General features: G+C 42.3%; 1 protein-coding gene across 1 annotated transcript in view; it reads right to left on the bottom strand.

Moving 5' to 3' along the window:
* The window catches only part of atrnl1b (attractin-like 1b), a 110,257-nt gene that overhangs the window by 11,549 nt on the left and 80,264 nt on the right, over positions 1 to 18,444 (bottom strand). The window contains exons 26-27 of the mRNA XM_079493392.1: positions 18,225 to 18,303; positions 577 to 699 (exon numbers count right to left, since the gene is read on the bottom strand). Of these exons, the coding sequence (XP_079349518.1) occupies positions 577 to 699; positions 18,225 to 18,303 (202 nt within the window). The remainder of the gene's footprint in view (positions 1 to 576; positions 700 to 18,224; positions 18,304 to 18,444) is intronic.

The following is an 18,444-nucleotide window of genomic DNA, read 5'->3' as shown; positions in this document are numbered from 1 at the left end:
TTCTCTCTTTACCTACTTGCTGGAGAGACATGGAGACTCTGTTACTGAACTAACACTCAATAACGGTAACGAGTACTATCAGATTATAAAGCAATTTTTACCCATTAAGACATGAGGCAGATTACACAAATGTCTTCTAAATACTAATAGTTTTCTGGGGAAAAAAACTATATCAGTGGTGCTCAAACCTTTTCATGTAAAAGGACCCCAAAATTATATTTGGCCACTACTGCCCATCTCAAAAGAAGTTGTTCCAGGGACCCCCCAGAAGCAAAGTTTGAGTTAAAAATGTCCACTTTAAAATAGCCTATATATTCAAAGAATGGCACAAAATAATGTTCATGATTTTCCAAAAATAGATCTACAAGCGCGGCACGAATAGCCAAAGTATAAAATAATGGTTAAAGTGGTTCAGATCTAAAATGACAGAGATGCTTTCCCGGTCTTAATGGCTTAATTAACACTACATTTTAACCAATCACTTGCCCTGGTCTATACCTTTAAGCTCTCATATAGCACCTGCAGTCTGAGTCCTGAGGCTCATACGGCGTGTAAGGGAACGCGGTAGGTACTCACATAAACTCCAGGGGGCGACGGTGACAGCTCCGGCTGCTTTTCGGCGCCGGCGGCGGCGTCCAGCGCCACGGCCACCGAGGCGAAGGGACGGCTGGCCATCTGCTGGCGCTCCCTCATGAGCTGCTGCAACAGGGAGACAACAGGGCAGAGCAGAGCGGAACGGGTGAGGACATGGCAGCGAGACAGCAGAGCGCCACATGAAGACGACACGCTGGGACACAGCGCCTCGGATGCACTCAGCGGGGGGGGGAAACACCTCCGGTGGTGGAATAAGCAGTGGTGGTGGTGGAAAGTACTCTAAGTACAATTACTTTACTGGATTGTTTCCAATTGTCTGTGCTTTTACGTCTACTCCACTAAATGTTGTACTTTTGCTCCACTACAATTATATGAAAACTTTAGTACTATAGTTATAGTAGATTTTGATTACTATTACAAAACATAATACATTAACCACTTCAGCCATTTGAAATTTACAGATGAATTATTTGTACATTTTGAACATTCTGTACAATTCCACCACTGGGAATACAGTAAGTATGCATATTTTCTATTCAGGAAAGAGTAGCAATACCACAATCGAAAAATACTCTATTAACAAGTCCTTGTTAACGTTTTGCTCGAGTAAAAGTGCAAAATGTAGCAGCATCGAAATATTATGAATGGCCCGTTTTCCCCCACTTTTTCACATTTCTTTCAAAAGTTTATGAATGTAAAAAAAATTGCCTGTCTACGTATACAAGCTCACAACGTGTTGTGTGGTGAGCTTGTATATAGGCTATGTCCAATTAGCTTCAAGTATAGCATAGGACTTAAAAGGTTAAGGTATGATTTGTAATAATATTCAAAAGCTGTAAAGCTGTCAAACACATAACGGCAGAGACAGACATGTAGTGGAGTAGAAGTATAGAGTAACGCAAACATGGAGGGACTCAAGTTGTTACTAAAAGTACCTCAAGATTTGACTTGAGTAAATGTACTCAAGTCACCATCTTGGACCATACCACACCAGCAGACATGAGGACAAACATGCTGAGACAGCATGTCGGATACAGTCAAGAGTAAAACACTGGCCGGGGCCCTTACGCACGCCTATAATAAATCATAATGGTTATATAAAAAAATACAAATTACGCCGTTGGGGTGGGGGGGCGCATCTGTGCCTCCGAACGAACCCTCCTCTCAAGGGTGAATTGCCTAAGAAGAGCTTAACATACTTTCAGCAGGGGGTTCATCATTTTCTGCCAATTTAACCCATTTAGGCCCATTCTAAAAATGTCAGTGGTTCTTCGATTTTTCAAAAATAGCAGACCTACAAGCTCGTAGCGCGCCACTCGGTGGCGCGCTATGAGCTTGTAGATCTGCTATTTTTCAATAGCTAAAGCATAACATAATGCTAACACCAAAAGGGGTTCCCGCCCAAAATGGATTAAAGTAAATAGAGTCGGACACATGAGGATACTTTCGCCTTCGGCAAAAACATCTGTAAATCGGGGGAAAGGAGAAGGAAAAGAAAACAGACAGAGGCCCCATTTGTTCTGCGGCAGATCAACAGCTTCATTGAATTAAAGCTAATCAGAAGTCAGGTAGAAAATGGCTCCTGTCATTATGTGTATGACAAGCAATTATTCAGCCATTGATCCCGTGGTCATCAGTATTCTAGTGCTGGGGTTTAATTAACGACGCGTTTGGGCTTAAACCTCTCATCCTCTGCATTTTAACTAAGGCAGGGTTTCTGAGAATCAGACCCCCCCTTAAAAAAAGAATCTATAAGACAGAACATTTCATTAGGACTGTAACTCTGAGTGTACGACATGAACCAAATTAAATCTTACAGGTCTGTAACTCTCAGGCCCCTTTTCCACCGGGGTTGAACCGCTTCAGATAATATTGAACCAGTTCAGAGTGTTTCCACTGAATTTGTTCAGAACCCTAAAAGTTGGTTCAGAACTGGAACAAAAAAATGGCTGCCGCGGTTCCGTGAATTAAAGCACTAAGGTTCCAAGAACCAGTTCTAGAACCAAAGTTATTTTGGTGGAAAAGGGGCTTGAGAGTGTACGAAAGGAACCAAATAAATGGCATATCAAAAAACAAAATAATCACGTTACACAATCACATTAGAAGCATTTGATTGTAGAGTCGGAGAACAAGAGAGAGAATAGTCCATATGAGGGTGGGAGAGTGCCGTGCACGTACGTGAGCGTAGGAGAGTGCACGTGGGACCATGACAGAGCGAGTGAGAGGAGGGAGGGGGAGAGAGAGAGAGAGAGAGAGAGAGAGAGAGAGAGAGAGAGAGAGAGAGAGAGAGAGGGAGAAAACAATAGCAGTGCTCATGTGCAGTAAATCTACACCCTCTGGCGATTTCAGTATGAACCCACAAATCAATACTAAATATCAATGCAGCTACATTGGGGGTGTATCCATGGGAATCCACAGCCTGGGGGGGACGCACACGTTATGGGGGGGCTGCGTAGTGTGACCCACATTACTCACACAAAGAGACAAATTGATTTAGTCATTTCCACTTGTATGATTTGTGAGTTTATACCGCACGTTGTAGTTCAGGCTGGGGGTACACTGTTAAAGGTGCAGTGAGTTTATACCGCACGTTGTAGTTCAGGCTGGGGGTACACTGTTAAAGGTGCAGTGAGTTTATACCGCACTGTGTAGTTCAGGCTGGGGGTACACTGTTAAAGGTGCACTGTGTAGTTCAGGCTGGGGGTACACTGTTAAAGGTGCACTGTGTAGTTCAGGCTGGGGGTACACTGTTAAAGGTGCAGTGAGTTTATACCGCACTGTGTAGTTCAGGCTGGGGGTACACTGTTAAAGGTGCAGTGAGTTTATACCGCACTGTGTAGTTCAGGCTGGGGGTACACTGTTAAAGGAGCAGTGAATTTATACCGCACTGTGTAGTTCAGGCTGGGGGTACACTGTTAAAGGTGCACTGTGTAGTTCAGGCTGGGGGTACACTGTTAAAGGTGCACTGTGTAGTTCAGGCTGGGGGTACACTGTTAAAGGAGCACTGTGTAGTTCAGGCTGGGGGTACACTGTTAAAGGTGCAGTGAGTGATCTTTTTCTTGCCAGGTGCTTGAAAAGCGCCTGGACTACATTGGCACAGACCGATTTTATTTTCCCAGAAACGTACAACGAGCGGCTCTCTCATTACCAACCATCCGGTGTGCGATCGTAGTGAAATGAATATTCTGTGACTACTTAAAGGTGAGTTAAAACACATGGAGTCCAAATAGACTCGACGCCTAGATTGAGCTGAAAATGGCTTCTCTTGTTCGTGGCCAATCGATGCTGTAAAACAACGAGCAGCACACTTTTGATCAGCCACGTACCGGCTGATCAATATGTGAATGTGGCCGCCATGTTGGTGCCAAGGACAGAGCTGATTGCTATTGGATTTGTGATGAGCTCAAGTGTGCTGCATTAAGCTCTAATTGTCTGTCGGATTAGCTTGCCAAGCAAGGCCCTGTTGTAGCAGTGCGCGCGCACACACTCACTCACACACACGGTCGCTCGCACACACCCACGCACGCACAAGCTGGACTTGACTTGACAACTGTAACTTTGACAACTTTTCCCAAATATCTTCATATATAAAATATCGTCAAACATAGCAGATCTACAAGCTCACGATGCGATCGTAAACACAACTCATTGTGAGCTCCCGCCGGAATATGGACGACGAATATTGAAAGCTTCTGAAAATGCTTTTTGAACATTTTGGGTAAGTCCTGAACATTTTCACCTGTAATGGCCTGATGACCCAAAATATTGATGCCAGGTTGAATGCGGTTTAGGTGCCTTCCTTTCAAATACTCTAATGGATTAGGACTATGGCATGCTGCCCACTACCTGGCAGCATGCCATCCATTCCATGTCAGCTGAAAAGCTTGTTTTCCTGTTACTGTACATGCACAGTACACAGGCGTGGCTATAAAAAGGTATACGACTGCATATGGACTGGATTCCGTTACAATTGTAAGATCTGATAGCTCAGATACTGTAGCTCATGTGCTATAAGGATAAAATACACAATCGATGTACATAAAACCACAGAATTCTTTCAATGCCATTGAAGTCATTGGGCAGAAACCTTGTATCTCCCCATTTAAACTTTAATTTAAAAATGTTTTTTTTCCCCCAATAAATTAATAGCCTACCTTTAATTTATGACATTCGTGGGAAAATACAGCGGAAATAGCCCATCAACAAGCCCTTACTATTTCATTTTTGAAAGTAAAACTAAAAGTGGTCAAGTGTGTGTGGTGGATTGTATTTATATTTCACCAATGAAAAGTATTAACAAGAGCTTGTGTCTAAATAATAACTACGGTGGATCCATTGGGAACATCTGAAAGGCAACCGTTGTTGGACATGCTATGTTACCACCCGACAGTGACGACATACGAGCATATTCAATATGCCAGGAGGACCTACATACTGTACCCACATACAGTAGCGTCTATGTGGGGTAGAAACCTCATAAACAACAAACAAAAATAAAGATATTATAAACATATGTATGTGTGTTACTTTTCAGGATTTAAATTCAAAAATAGCAAAACTAGCAGATCAAGCTTAAAACTCTGATCTGCTACTTTTGATGCTTTTGCTGTAGTATGATCAGGAAGTTAATTTACGGAAGAACACCAAACACTCCCCGACGGCAACAATATAGTACAGTAATACCCGGCCTGCTTTGTGGAGGAACATCTTTTCTTTAGATTTCACTGTAGCACCTGAGAATGCAGTCATTCCTATTACTTTCTCATCCCCGTCTGTATTATACGTGGGGTTATTGAAGTACAGTACAGGGACAATTTTGAAATGTTCCCTCTCTTGTACTTCATAAAAATAGCATCGGCTGAGAGTCGTATTTCAAGATGCACTCGAATAGACATTCACCTCACCTTCATCTGTCTGGTGTTTAATCTTGAAAAGATTCAATCGTGCACTTATTTGGAATGAAAACCACTAGTCACTGTGAGTCGTTTTGTCTGGCCCGCCTTTTTGACATTTATTGTAACAAAATAGATTCAGGTTCTAGGCAAAACAGCAGGTATATAGCAGAATATTGCTGGGGTCTACCTAAACTATCATTTACTATAGTACAGTACATCTCTTAAGAGCAGCACTATTCTTTGAGTCCTGGTGCATTAATCCTAAATATAAACCTATTTGTGATATAGTAGCAAGTGGGGATAATGCTGTGGATTAACTCATAATTTGAATACAATAATGTGCTGCTGCTACTACATTCTGCTGAGGACTGTGTGTGTGTGTGTGTGACTGTGTGTGTGTGTGTGTGTGTGTGTGTGTGTGTGTGTGTGTGTGTGTGTGTGTGTGTGTGTGTGTGTGTGTGTGTGTGTGTGTGTGTGTGTGTGTGTGTGTGTGTGTGTGTCCATCTGGTGACTGGTCATATCAAGGAGCTTGTCCATGTGACAGGAATGTATGACAGGATAAACAGATTGCACCTTTCTATTCCACTCTAATCACTCATTCTTAAGTTCAACCACTCAAAGGAATAGTTCACCCCCAGAAGGACATTTTTTCCTATCTACTCACACATGAAACCTTGAATTTATGACAATGTTTTAGGTGGCTAGCACCCCTCCAATGCCTAGCTTTTGAAAATATGTCATATGGTAGCCAAGTCCATGGACTTTTTTTTGGGGTCAAATCAACTAATGATTCCCGAGCACGGCGCACGCTGCGGCTCACCGTTCCAAGAGATGGGTCAAATGCGGAGAACAAATTTCACTGCGGTAACGTCTGTGACTAATCGTACGACTTTGACTTTGACTAATTTAAGGGGCAACAATTACCCCGGGCCTTAACCGGACGTTAGCTCACGAATAATCGCAAGGATGGAGGATCGCAAATCATCCGAGGCATGATTTTATTTTAAACTGGACCATGTTATTTTACTGATGGACCAACCACTTCTGGTTTAGCTACTAGACACTGATAAGACTGTAGTTAGCTCTATCTGAAACGGAATCATAACAGAGAAAATAGCCCATGTGCAAGGCTCACAAAGTGTTGTTTCTCGAAAAATCGTATTTTCTTAATTATGTGGATCTCAGAATCAACATGGGAACAGCATGGATCTCAGACTTCATGTAACCATCCCGTGACATCGGTCATCCATTACGATAGTCATCTATGGCATATCTATGAAGCATAACTCCAGATTTGGGCAAGGTTTCAGCCCGATCACAAGGTTTCAGCCCCATCACAGTGTGGCGCAAACGCCAATACATAGCGTACACACATAGTGAAACATTTACTTCCTCGCTCCCTATGGTCAATGTTCATGAGTAAGTTCGATTGGTCAACCCACTGAAAAAGAAAAATCACACCTGTGTGAACTGAGTGGTGCAACTCCCCTCTCCCTCTCTCTCTCTCATTAGCAGGCAACAGTGCAGCACTATCTCTCTCTCTCTCTGTTTCTGGCACAACAGCGCCCCTACTGGTACTCATAGTCAATGAGTCACACACAAACAGTCACATAGGTTAACACGGACATTGCTGTTCCTTGGAGTGGTTGCACCACTCAAAAAAACGATGACGACAAGTCACGACAGACAGTCGGATTGACACTTGGGTTCATTTTATAGCACTAGTAATGTTTGACAGTTTTTTCCCTAACAGGATCGTGAGGTTCAGAGTGGTTTCAGACACATCCGATTGATGCAGGTGCGAACACTTAGTGCTCAGTAAAAACACAGTGCAGTGTCTAAATGCACTGCTAACGCCAGGCCACCTTTAAAGGGTCAACTTGCGCGAGTGCGGGTCCATTTAAAAGCAATGGTAAGCTCTCACAAATGAGTTCGGTCCATTTCAAAAGCAACGGTATAGCTCCATTAACGAGCCTGGCTGTGCATTTACACAGCGGGGGCCAATGCAGCGCGAGAGAGCGGACCATTTAAGTTCTCATCAATTACAGCACTATACGTTATTAAGCAGCCATCTGCCCGCAACTAGCTCTAGGGCTATTATAACCCTTCTATATGAGGAGGGAAGAGACCATTAGCAGCACTGACTGAGCCATGAAAGGTGAAGATGTCCTGTACATACAGCACCCGGAATGTGTCAATGTACATCTAACAATGTCGCTGTCGGCAGCGTCGGGCAGAAACCTCTCATCTAAGTTTTTGTTTTCATAATTTAACCCATTTTGGGCGGGAACCCCTTTTGGTGTCAGCATCATGTTATGCTTTAGCTATTGAAAAATAGCAGATCTACAAGCTCATAGCGCGCCACCGAGTGGCGCGCTACGAGCTTGTAGGTCTGCTATTTTTTTTAAATCGAAGAAACATAGCTTTTTTAGAAAACTGTCAGGATTTAGAAGACATTTTTAGAATCTGATCTCAGGTCAAAATGGGTTAACTTAACACCCTACTACGTGATCAACAAAAGCATCAAAAGTTGGGAGTTGGGGGTGAGTCCAAATAGGCCTCCGTGTCATTTAGGGGGTCCCTCCCTGGCTCAACAGAACTGGAGAACTACTGATTTAGAAGGCATTTGTAGAATCGGCCTCAGGTCTTAATGGCCCCAAATTCTACGCGGCGGTCTTGGCTCTGGTCCAATAAGAGACGGGAACGAGACGGGAACGAGCGGCGGGTAAAGTTCAGGTCAAATCCATGTAATTGTTGCTTTTGTACAGAATCACTCTCCAGTCCAAAATCTCCCTGAGGGGAGCTCAAACCCAGTGAAAAAAAAAAAAAAGCACAACAAACTACGCCTGGCTGAAATTGAGATTGATCTGCTCATTGATTTCTTCAACACTTTTTCTTTTCCCCAAGCCTTGATTTCTTTTTTTACTCCAAATATCGTTGCTGTCTGGCAGAAAACAAGCTCACACTTGTATTTAAAACATTCTGAAAGTATAAGTGAAAGTTGTTAAAGCAGCACTGTGTAACTTTCCTCTTCCTCGTTTTACCATTGAGCTCATAGAGCCTGCCAGCTTGCTCAGGGGATAGTCACAAGAGCTTGTGACTAAATAATAACTATTTTGGATCCATGGGAGCCGCCATTTCCTGAAAAGTAACAGTTTTGGACATACAAGGTTTCCACCTGACAGTGTCAATATGAAGATATATAGATTGAGCACCACGGGTCAACGTGAGATAATTTAGCCTTTCTGAGCAGATACTGTAGAATATAAGCCAGAGTCTAGCTTACAGTATATATCTGTCGGTGGTTCACACACTTTTGACATTGTGACTCAACTAATTTACTGCCAAGCTTTTGGGAGCTTGTGGATCTGCTATAGTCACTAATTCTTAAAAGTTTGTTTGTTGTTCTTGTTTATGGAATTTCTTATTCACTCATATTTTTTATTTGACATTCTCTTGTTAATGTATTTACAGTATTGTAGGGAACTATAAAAAAGGGATATGTATTATTTACTCATGGAAGGAAGCAAAAAAGGGGTGCTAGACAAGAGGGCCTGGCATGTTCGCTGAAAGAAGGTGGGGGGAAAACAGCTCGCAGCTTATTGTAATTTCTAGCACAAAAAGCTTCAAAATTCAACAGCATCCATCCTAAATGTCAGATAGCGGGAATGTTATTTATCATGCTGCTGGATTCATTTAAAGCAACATGCCACCTTCAGTGGAGCGGGGAGAGGAAGGGGGGGGGGGGTCTGGCTCCCGTGCCCACCTGTCTCGTGCATCTAAATCAGTGGTTTTCAAAGTGTGGTTCGAGTCCCCATGTGGTGGATTTTAGCGTTGGCTATTCAAAGAAATAGCAGATCTAAGCTCACAACTTCTTAAGTCGCTGTCAACTATCGGCAGAATAACCTACAAAGATAACGTGCAGTTTTCTTCACTTGGTTATTTGACTACGGTCAAGTAAACTCCTTCTAAAGCCGGTGTGGATTCATTTGAGATCCGAGGAGTGAAATTAAATTAATGAGTCATCTACTATTTGATCAAAAAAAGACAACTATGTGCCTCTGACTCGGCAAATAACCTTCAGAAACACATCAAAGGCCACTCCCGTGTGCAGCACGGAAGTGAAAATTAAAATGCAAGGCTGATTTTCAGTTTAAAAAGGCGAGGGGCCAGTTTCTTTTTAAAATACACATTTGTATTTTAGACAGATGAAAGGGAGATGTTGCATTAGGTTATTTCATCTACTTGATTAAATATTGAAACATGATGGGGGTCACTATTCAATTTAATCAAACGTACAGTACCTTGTAATGTTTAATCATGTATAGGTAAGTGTCTCTCCAGCTATTTAAAAAAAAATACAAAATGCATTTTCAGTTCAGTATACCGATTTAATCCAGTCAGGAGAGAGAGAACCCCACAGCTTCAATTTTACAATGTTCCAGTTCAAGTGTTCCATTGTTTATCCCATTATCCTATATATATATATACGAGTTCTTCTCCCCTGATTGGATGAAATTGGCGTCCCACACTTTTTTTTTGCATTCCCAAGCACTAAATTGGTGGTTTTCAACCCTTTTCATATGAAGGACCATTACTTATTGGGCATTTGAGCCACGGACCACCATTTGATGAGATTTAGCCTCTCAGACCCAAAAACTGTTGGATAAGATTTTGTCCACAATTCCATGTTGTATTGATGGGTTACCATTAGGAGAGATAACAGGCAAACGTTGACAGAATAACAATTATTCTAATTCTCAAATTGTCTAGACCTCTTGAAAATTATGTAAAGCAGATGTTTAACAATATCTCTAATTTAACTATTCTAAGGGTCCATTTGGTTTCATTTTACACTCTCAATAGTCCTAATAAGGGGCCATTTGGTTACCAACTCTCCATCATTTAGTTGGGGACCACCTGGAACCCCCTCAAGGAACACATGTGGTCCCCGGACCAGTGGTTCAGAACCAGCGCACTAAATGAATCAGGTTGCAAGGTCATGCAAGTGACCTTCTCTTGAATGACTGCATAAGTGTTTGTACACTGGATGCAATCAGTGGACACAGATGCTATAATTGTTTTCTTGCGGAACTTACCATCTGATTTATTGTCATTTAACCCATTAAGACCTATGGCAAATTCAACAAATGCCGAATCCAAACCAGTAGTTCTAAATGGTAAATGGTAAATGGTGCATTTATATAGCTCCTTTATCCAAGGCGCTTTACATAGATTCTGCATTACATTCACACACATTCATACACCGATTGCCGTGGAAGCCATGCAAGGTACCAACCAGCACATCGGGAGCAATTTGGGGTTCAGTGTCTTGCCCAAGGACACTTCAACATGTAGACAGGAGGAGCCGGGATTCGAACCGCCGACCCATGGATCATTGGACGACCTGCTCTACCTCTTGAGCCACAGTCGCCAAAATGATATTATGTAATTTTGGCCACCCCCATCTGGAAATGTTTTGTGCCAGGTACCCACAGAAGATTTGTGTTTTATTTTTTTTGTTTGTTTGTTTGTTTTGTTTGTTTGTTTTTTAAAAATACAGTATACCTGCTATTTTTTAGAGCCACTGTTCTAAACCAATGTTCTAATCAATGTTTTTGATTTGATTTTTATCCCACGGTTTTTGTAACCCACTTTTCACCCGGTGCCAATTGCCTAAAGCTGTAATCCTGGGTGCTACTCTCCCTCTGCCAACCTGTGGAGAGCCCAGAACCGAAATCATGCTTCCTTCAATGCATGAGGAGTGAGCAGGCCGCTTCTTATCACTTGACAGTGGGGAGTTTCCCCAGTAGGACGTAGCGTGTGGAAGGAACATGTTATTCCAACCAGTTCCATGATCCATCAGGTGGGCGCCTGATGGAGGACGAGGCAGTATAGAGACCATACTACATGTTTTTTGTGGGGAGACACGAGGAGAACATGCGAACTCCACACAGTTTTAGCCAACCCCACCTATAGGGTATGGGCGCTGATGGCGTGGCGGAGAGAACACGCACCCAGCACCCACAGCGTCGCCAGGGGGAATCGAACCCAGGACCTTCTAGCTGTGAGACGACAGTGCTACCGACTGCACCACCGCGCCCCTGCTATCTCTGTTTAAACGGGTTTAAGTGTTTAACCCATTGATGCCTGGTGCAACCTATACGTTGTTCTACCCTTGATGCCGGCGCTCTCTGTGTCTCATCAGCTATTGTTATAATTTAGCTATTGAAAAATAGCAGATCTACAAGCTCATAGCGCGCCACCGAGTGGCGCGCTATGAACTTGTAGGTCTGCTATTTTTGAAAAAACATAACTATTTAAAAAAATAATGAATCAAAATTTTGAAGGTTTTCAGAAACCTTAGGTCAGGCCCTAGAAGGCGTTCCCAGATTCAGCCTCAGGTATCAATGGGTTAAAGAAAAGAGCTGCAAAACAAAAAGTCAATACATCAAATACTGGCCTACACTATTCAAACTGCACACTATTAAACTCATCCATAGTTTACTCTGGAGGGTCATTTACCAGATGAAAACTTGGAACAAAGTAAAAAGGAACAAACAAACAAGGTGACATGTGGATTTGTCCGTGCCAGGGGGGGAGGGGGGTGTAATCTTATTACAGCGATCGATGGAGAGCTGATTGAGCTCTTCAAAGCTGCGGTGGAGTGGTGCGCCCATCAGCGCTGTACGCTCCACACAAGGACGTTGGGAGAAATTGCTCATTAGCCATATTATTGTGCTCCTTCAACTTTGCTCATGTCGGGTATACGTTAAGAAAATCGAAGACTATGGACAAACACTTTAGCTTCAGGAGAATAATTACATAGATACCGTTGCTGTCTGGCAGAAACCACCTTTTAAAGATGGGATGCCATAGTTTTGTACTTTTTCTGTTCTATTATACGTCTATGGAGTTAACATTACTCTAGTCTAATGGACCCCCAGGTGTGGTTATAATATGCAAATATGTCTTCCCTGTGTATTTTTGGTTTCTTCCTGAAAGCTGAAAGCCTTTGAGTCAAAAGGGCCAATCGAAATACACCACTTTAATGACACACTAAAATCAGCCACTCACATTATTATCAGCTGTGGGCGGTATACCAGGTATACTTAAGACAAAAACGGCCATTGTCGTTGATCTACGTCAATTAATAAATGTTGCGCTTAACGCCAATGCCGTAGATGTACGCAATTACTCTTTTATAGTGCTTTTGATTGTTCAAGTCATAATAATGCTACTCACGTTAGCATTGGGTTGCTAGCTGGTGGTGGTGTCAATAACACTGGATTGCGCCATTTTGATCGTCGTGCCCATATACCCACTCTATCCATTTCTTTCAATCGCCTGTATCTTCCTATTCCTTGTCCCAGATGGCATTTTTTGGTCAAAACAAGGTTTATTCCACGGCCCAGAGACGACAAATGTGTGCGCGCGGCGTGTGCGTGTGTGTACTGTATATGTGTGTGTGTGTATGTGTGTGTGTGCGTGCGTGCGTGCGTCTGCTTTGACATTGCTAAATGTCATTGCCCGGCGTCACAGGTGTCTTCAAAGCCATCAGACAGAGCGCTGTGGCCTCTGGGGTGACATTTACAACCAAAAGGCTCTGTGCGTCTTCTCATCCCTTTGTGGCCTCACAGAATCCACGCCTTGTCACCTTGTGAAATGTGCCAACTATAATGTTGTGGCCCAAAATAGGGACGCCAGGGTCGACCCATTAAAACCGGAAAAGCATCCGTGTCATTTTCTCAGCTCTGCCTTAAGGGGATAATTCAGAATTGTTTAATTAATATAGTGGTTGCAACTGTATTAATTGATTGCCTGAGTCCCGTGGTGGGAGTTCTGCTCTGGTTTTGGTGAAATATTAAGTAGTTCCGGTCATTTTGTGGGGTGCACTGGGGTCACTATTAAACGTAAATTAATCCACAAAACTAACGTAATTTGTATTGTTGACCTATTTCTAAAATATTAGCGCAACTTTCGTTCATTTTTTACCCCTCTATCACACGGAACTATGTTTTTTGTGTCCATATCACTACGCCCAAAAATCCATGTGATAGAGGGGTCAAAGTTGAACGAAAGTTGCGCTAATATTTTAGAAATAGGTCAACAATACAAATGACGTTAGTTTTGTGGATTCATTTACGTTTAATAAGTGACCCCAGTGCCCCCCACAAAATGACCGGAACTACTTAATATTCACCAAAACCAGAGCAGAACTCCCACCACGGGACTCAGGCAATCAATTAATACAGTTGCAACCACTATATTATATGTCCTGGAGCGCCAAGGACGTGTTTTTCGTGTTTTTTAACATGGTAAAACATTTCTTTTTATAAAATAAAATAAAATATATATGGTGGCGGTCTGGGACTTTTGGCACCCCCTGGTGGCGGTGAATGAGTTTTAATGGCAAGTTTTTCATACAACTTAAGTTCAAAAATTGTGAACTATCTCAGAGATGTATTTATTATTCAGTGTTACACAGCTCTATATTCCGATTAATAAAATAGGCTACTGTTAAAATATTAAATGATAGTAATCGTTACCATATGGTGTTTGTTCTAACTAACGGAGATCAATCTCCAGCTCTAAACAGTAAATGCATTTCCAGGTCGGATTTATCAGTTCCATTCAATCCAAAGAGAAAAACTCAGGAACACAGGATACAGGACAAACAGAAATTGGCAGTAATGAAAGAGTAGAAATGTTTTGAATTGTAACCACTATAAAAATTGAAGCATGTGATGAGAAATGCGACATCACAAGTAACCCCTATAAAAACCAGGCCTCTTTCCTCTCCACATCAGGCTCCAAAGAAGACTTCTCTCTCCATGTCCAATCAATCAACCAAAGCCCAGACACACAGCTCAACCCGACTCTTCTCAATCATCATCAACAACAACAACACAAAAGGATGGACGACCAGGCCTTCAAAGCCATTTCTTTTTTTCCCCACCCCTGAATAAAAAAACAACAAAAAAAAACCTTTTCAATCACTTTAAATTAACCCATTCAGGCCTGACGTCGAAATTTAAAAAAAAAAGTTTTCTAAATCATGACAATTTTCCGAAAGATTTGAGGCACATTTTAACGATTTTTGAAAAATAGCAGACCTACAAGAGCAAGACCTACAAGAGCTTGTAGATCTGCTATTTTTCAATAGCTAAATTATAACATAATGTATGTAACCACCAAAAGGGGTTCCCGCTCAAAATGGGTTAAAAGATAACATTGCATTCATTTATTCATTATTATATTATCGTCTCTGTCGGGTGGAAAACCTCACATGTCCAAAACCGCTACTTTTCAGCATTAAAAGTCAAAAGCATCGACATCAACAGATGGACTAGAAACACCTGAAACACGCCTCTTCGCGCCATACCACGTTTTCGAGCTTGCGGATCTGCTACTTTTGATGCTTAAGTGTGACGCTGCAGTGTGATCAAGTAGGGCGTTCATTTACACTCAAACAACGCCCAAGATTAACCCATTCTGGGCGGGAACCCCTCTTGGTGTCAGCATTATGTTATGCTTTAGCTATTGAAAAATAGCAGATCTACAAGCTCATAGCGCGCTATGAGCTTGTAGGTCTGCTATTTTCGACTGACATAGAAACATAGCTTTTTCAGAATGTAGAAGATCATTTTTAGAATCTGATCTCAGGTCAGAATGGGTTAACTACGGAGATAGGAGGTTTCTGTGTGACAACGACGGTAATCATTTCCCATGCTGGCATCTGGATTGGCGGTGACAAAACAGATGATGGGATTTGCACTGGGCGAACAAGTGAGCGGAATGTTAACCCATTCTGACCTGAGATCAGATTCTAAAAATGTCTTCTACATCCTGACAGCTTTCTGAAAAAGCTATGTTTCTATGTCAGTCGTTCTTCGATTTTTCAAAAAATAGCAGACCTACAAGCTCGTAGCGCGCCACTCGGTGGCGCGCTATGAGCTTGTAGATCTGCTATTTTTCAATAGCTAAAGCATAACATAATGCTAACACCAAGAGGGGTTCCCGCCCAAAATGGGTTAATATGCAGAGTCCCATCTGCACGCATTAATCTTTATTGAACTATAATTTTGCGGATGGCCAGGACTCTGTGACACAGCAGCTATCAGTCATGTTTTATTTTCATATATCAATTAAGAAAAAGCGGCCTTTTATGATTATCAATGTCAAGGGGAAATGCGTTGGCGGGAGCCATCATATTCTTATTGATATGATTGCCGGTCATCATAGGCGGACAGAGCACTCGGCTCCGGTACTTTGAGTCAAAGTACAGTATATACTCAAATATTACTCCACTATTAAGTGAAAGTTGTTCTGTCAAATGAGTTAAATGCAATTAAGTACTTGCTTTAAAACATTTTAAAGGAGCATTCAGTGATTTGGGTGATTTGGAAAACCACCCAGTCCGCCCCGGTAACAAAATGTGCACATGCACGCTCTACAGTGGGGGGAAGTGCAACAGGCCAACGTCATGTGCACCAAGGCCCGCCCCCACTCGATCATGATTGGAGGAAGGCCCCTCTCATCCTGATTGGATGAAGGCTTTGCCACCCGCCACCAAAACTGAAACTAGGGTTTTTTGACCCCAGGGGCTCACTGGGGACAGGGAGGAACTCCTTATATGGTCAGCACACTCTATAGTAGAGAGAATTATGCAGAAAAAAAGAAAAAATAAGTGATATTTGAATTAAGTCAAATCACTGAATATACCTTTAAGCCCTATTTGAAATAGGGCTTAGATGGTTAATTCACAAGGTATTTTTCCCTTCCTAGAAATGTAGTTTGGCCTTTCTGTGGGGAGTTTGCATGTGCTCCCCGTGTACCCTCACAGAAAAACATGCAGTAATCCTGGTCTCTATACTGCCTCCCCCTGGAGCCGGGGGCAACTGATGGAGGGGAAGAAGGAACTGGTTGGAATAACGTGTTCCTCCAACTCCCCACTCACTGTCAGGTGATGAGAAGCGGCCGCCTGCTCACTCCTCATGCATTGAAGGAAGCATGAGCTCAGTTCGGGGCTCTCCCCAGGTTGGCAGAGGGAGAGTAGCGCCCAGGATTACAGTTTAGGCAATTGACACCGGGTGAAAAATTGGTTACAAAATTGGTTACAAAATAATAAAAATAAAAATGTTGAAATTAGAAATCTACTATTAGCCAAAAGTATATTTGTCTTTGAAATGCAGTGGAGTGAAAGGCACAAGTATCCAACAATACAAATACTCAAAGTACTAAGCAATAAAAAGTAATCACATTCAACTTGAAATGGACACTTGCAGCTACGGATGGCCTCGTGACAGCAACAGAAAACGGAGGTTTGATTTGAGGAGATTGAAATGATTGCCTTTCACCTAAACTTGGCAACCGCCTCCAGTGAAGCCATGCACTGAAGTGAATCGTTTCAATCTCCTGGCCCTCTATAAATCTTTCAATACTCCTCTCTTTTTCTTGTTTTCTACCATTCATTTCATCATATATCTACCTGTACATATTCTAATTATTCTATCCTTCTGGAGATAGAACATGTATAGACTGTCAGCACCACTGCCTTAAACATGTAAAGTTGTTGTTAGTAGGAATACACACAGAAGCACCCGGGAGGAAGTGGAATAAGAAAGGGGAGGGGCCAAACCAAGTTCCGGTTTTACAACAACAAAAAAAAGACCCCAGAAGCAAAAACAAAGTTTGGAACATAATGAAAAATGTTTTCACTTAGCCATGAATTGTAATGCAATAACTCATGAAACTCGAGAAAAAAAGCATTATTTTTCCCTTTTTTTATTTTTTCTGTGACTAAAATTACCTTGTCTCGTTTTCAATTGTCTCTTTCTTTGGAAGATATGCGTTACAGATATGGACATATCCTCTCTACATAACTCCCCCTTCCAAGTGTATAGCAGCAGTCAAGGTAAAACGTGGTCGCATCCAAGCAGGACATGCATTAGTATCACGTTTTTGCGATCAGAGATTTGGGGAACAGATTGTATTGATTACTTTGAGATCTGTGTACATCTCCGGTGTCGAGGGGCTGGCTTTATCGGCCCAAGGCGAAGTAATGAGTAATGTTTCCATCTCCCAAAGTATCCGCTCATAATATCATATCCCATTTCGGGGGCCGGCCCGCGTATCAGGTGTCAAGGCGATGTGTATCGCTGCTGTCGGGGGGGGGGGGAAACCTTGTATGTCCGTACTTCAACTTTATCATCGTCTCTGTCGGGGTAGAAACCTCATATGTCCAAAATTAACTGTTGCTTTTTCAGGATTCAAATTCAAAAACGGCAAAAAAAAAAAAACGTGAGCTTGTGGATCTGCTAATTTGGTGCTTTTGTGTGACACTGTGGTATGCACAAGTATGGCGTTAATTTACTACATTTAATTTTGGTAAATGCATGCCTTCATTCATCACACAACAGTGTTGTGCAAACATAGCGAAAACGGACGATCTACAAGGCTCACGACATGAGCGTTGTGACGCGTCGTTGTGAGCTTGTAGATCAGTTTACTCGTTCGGTTATACTCGTTATACTACTACTACTACTACTGTGGGTTTTATAAAATATTGAACCAATGAAAACAAAAGTATTAAGAGCTTGTGACTAAAAAACTACACTGGATCCATTCGAAGACACAGGTTGCTTTTGTGGGGGAAAGTGACAATCTTACGAACATAGCCTATAATATAAGGTTTCCCTCCCCGGCGGGTGTTTGATGTGCGGCGGGACTTACTTCTCGGCGCCGCGACGCCCAGCAGGTCTGCTTGATCTTCCACACCACGGCGGCCACCAGCAGCAGTGACAGGAAACAGCTGGAGAGGAAAAAGAAAGAGCAAAATCCAATAAATGACGGTTCACTTCCCATCGCTCTGCCGCCTACAGGCATAGATGGTACGCGCACAAAAAGAGAAAAAGGTGTCGACGGTTCATTTCATTGTTCTTGGTGTCCTATA

This window comes from Electrona antarctica (genome assembly GCF_951216825.1).
Source record: "Electrona antarctica genome assembly, chromosome: 22".
Taxonomy (NCBI): domain Eukaryota; kingdom Metazoa; phylum Chordata; class Actinopteri; order Myctophiformes; family Myctophidae; genus Electrona; species Electrona antarctica.
This window is presented reverse-complemented; position numbering and strand designations above follow the sequence as displayed.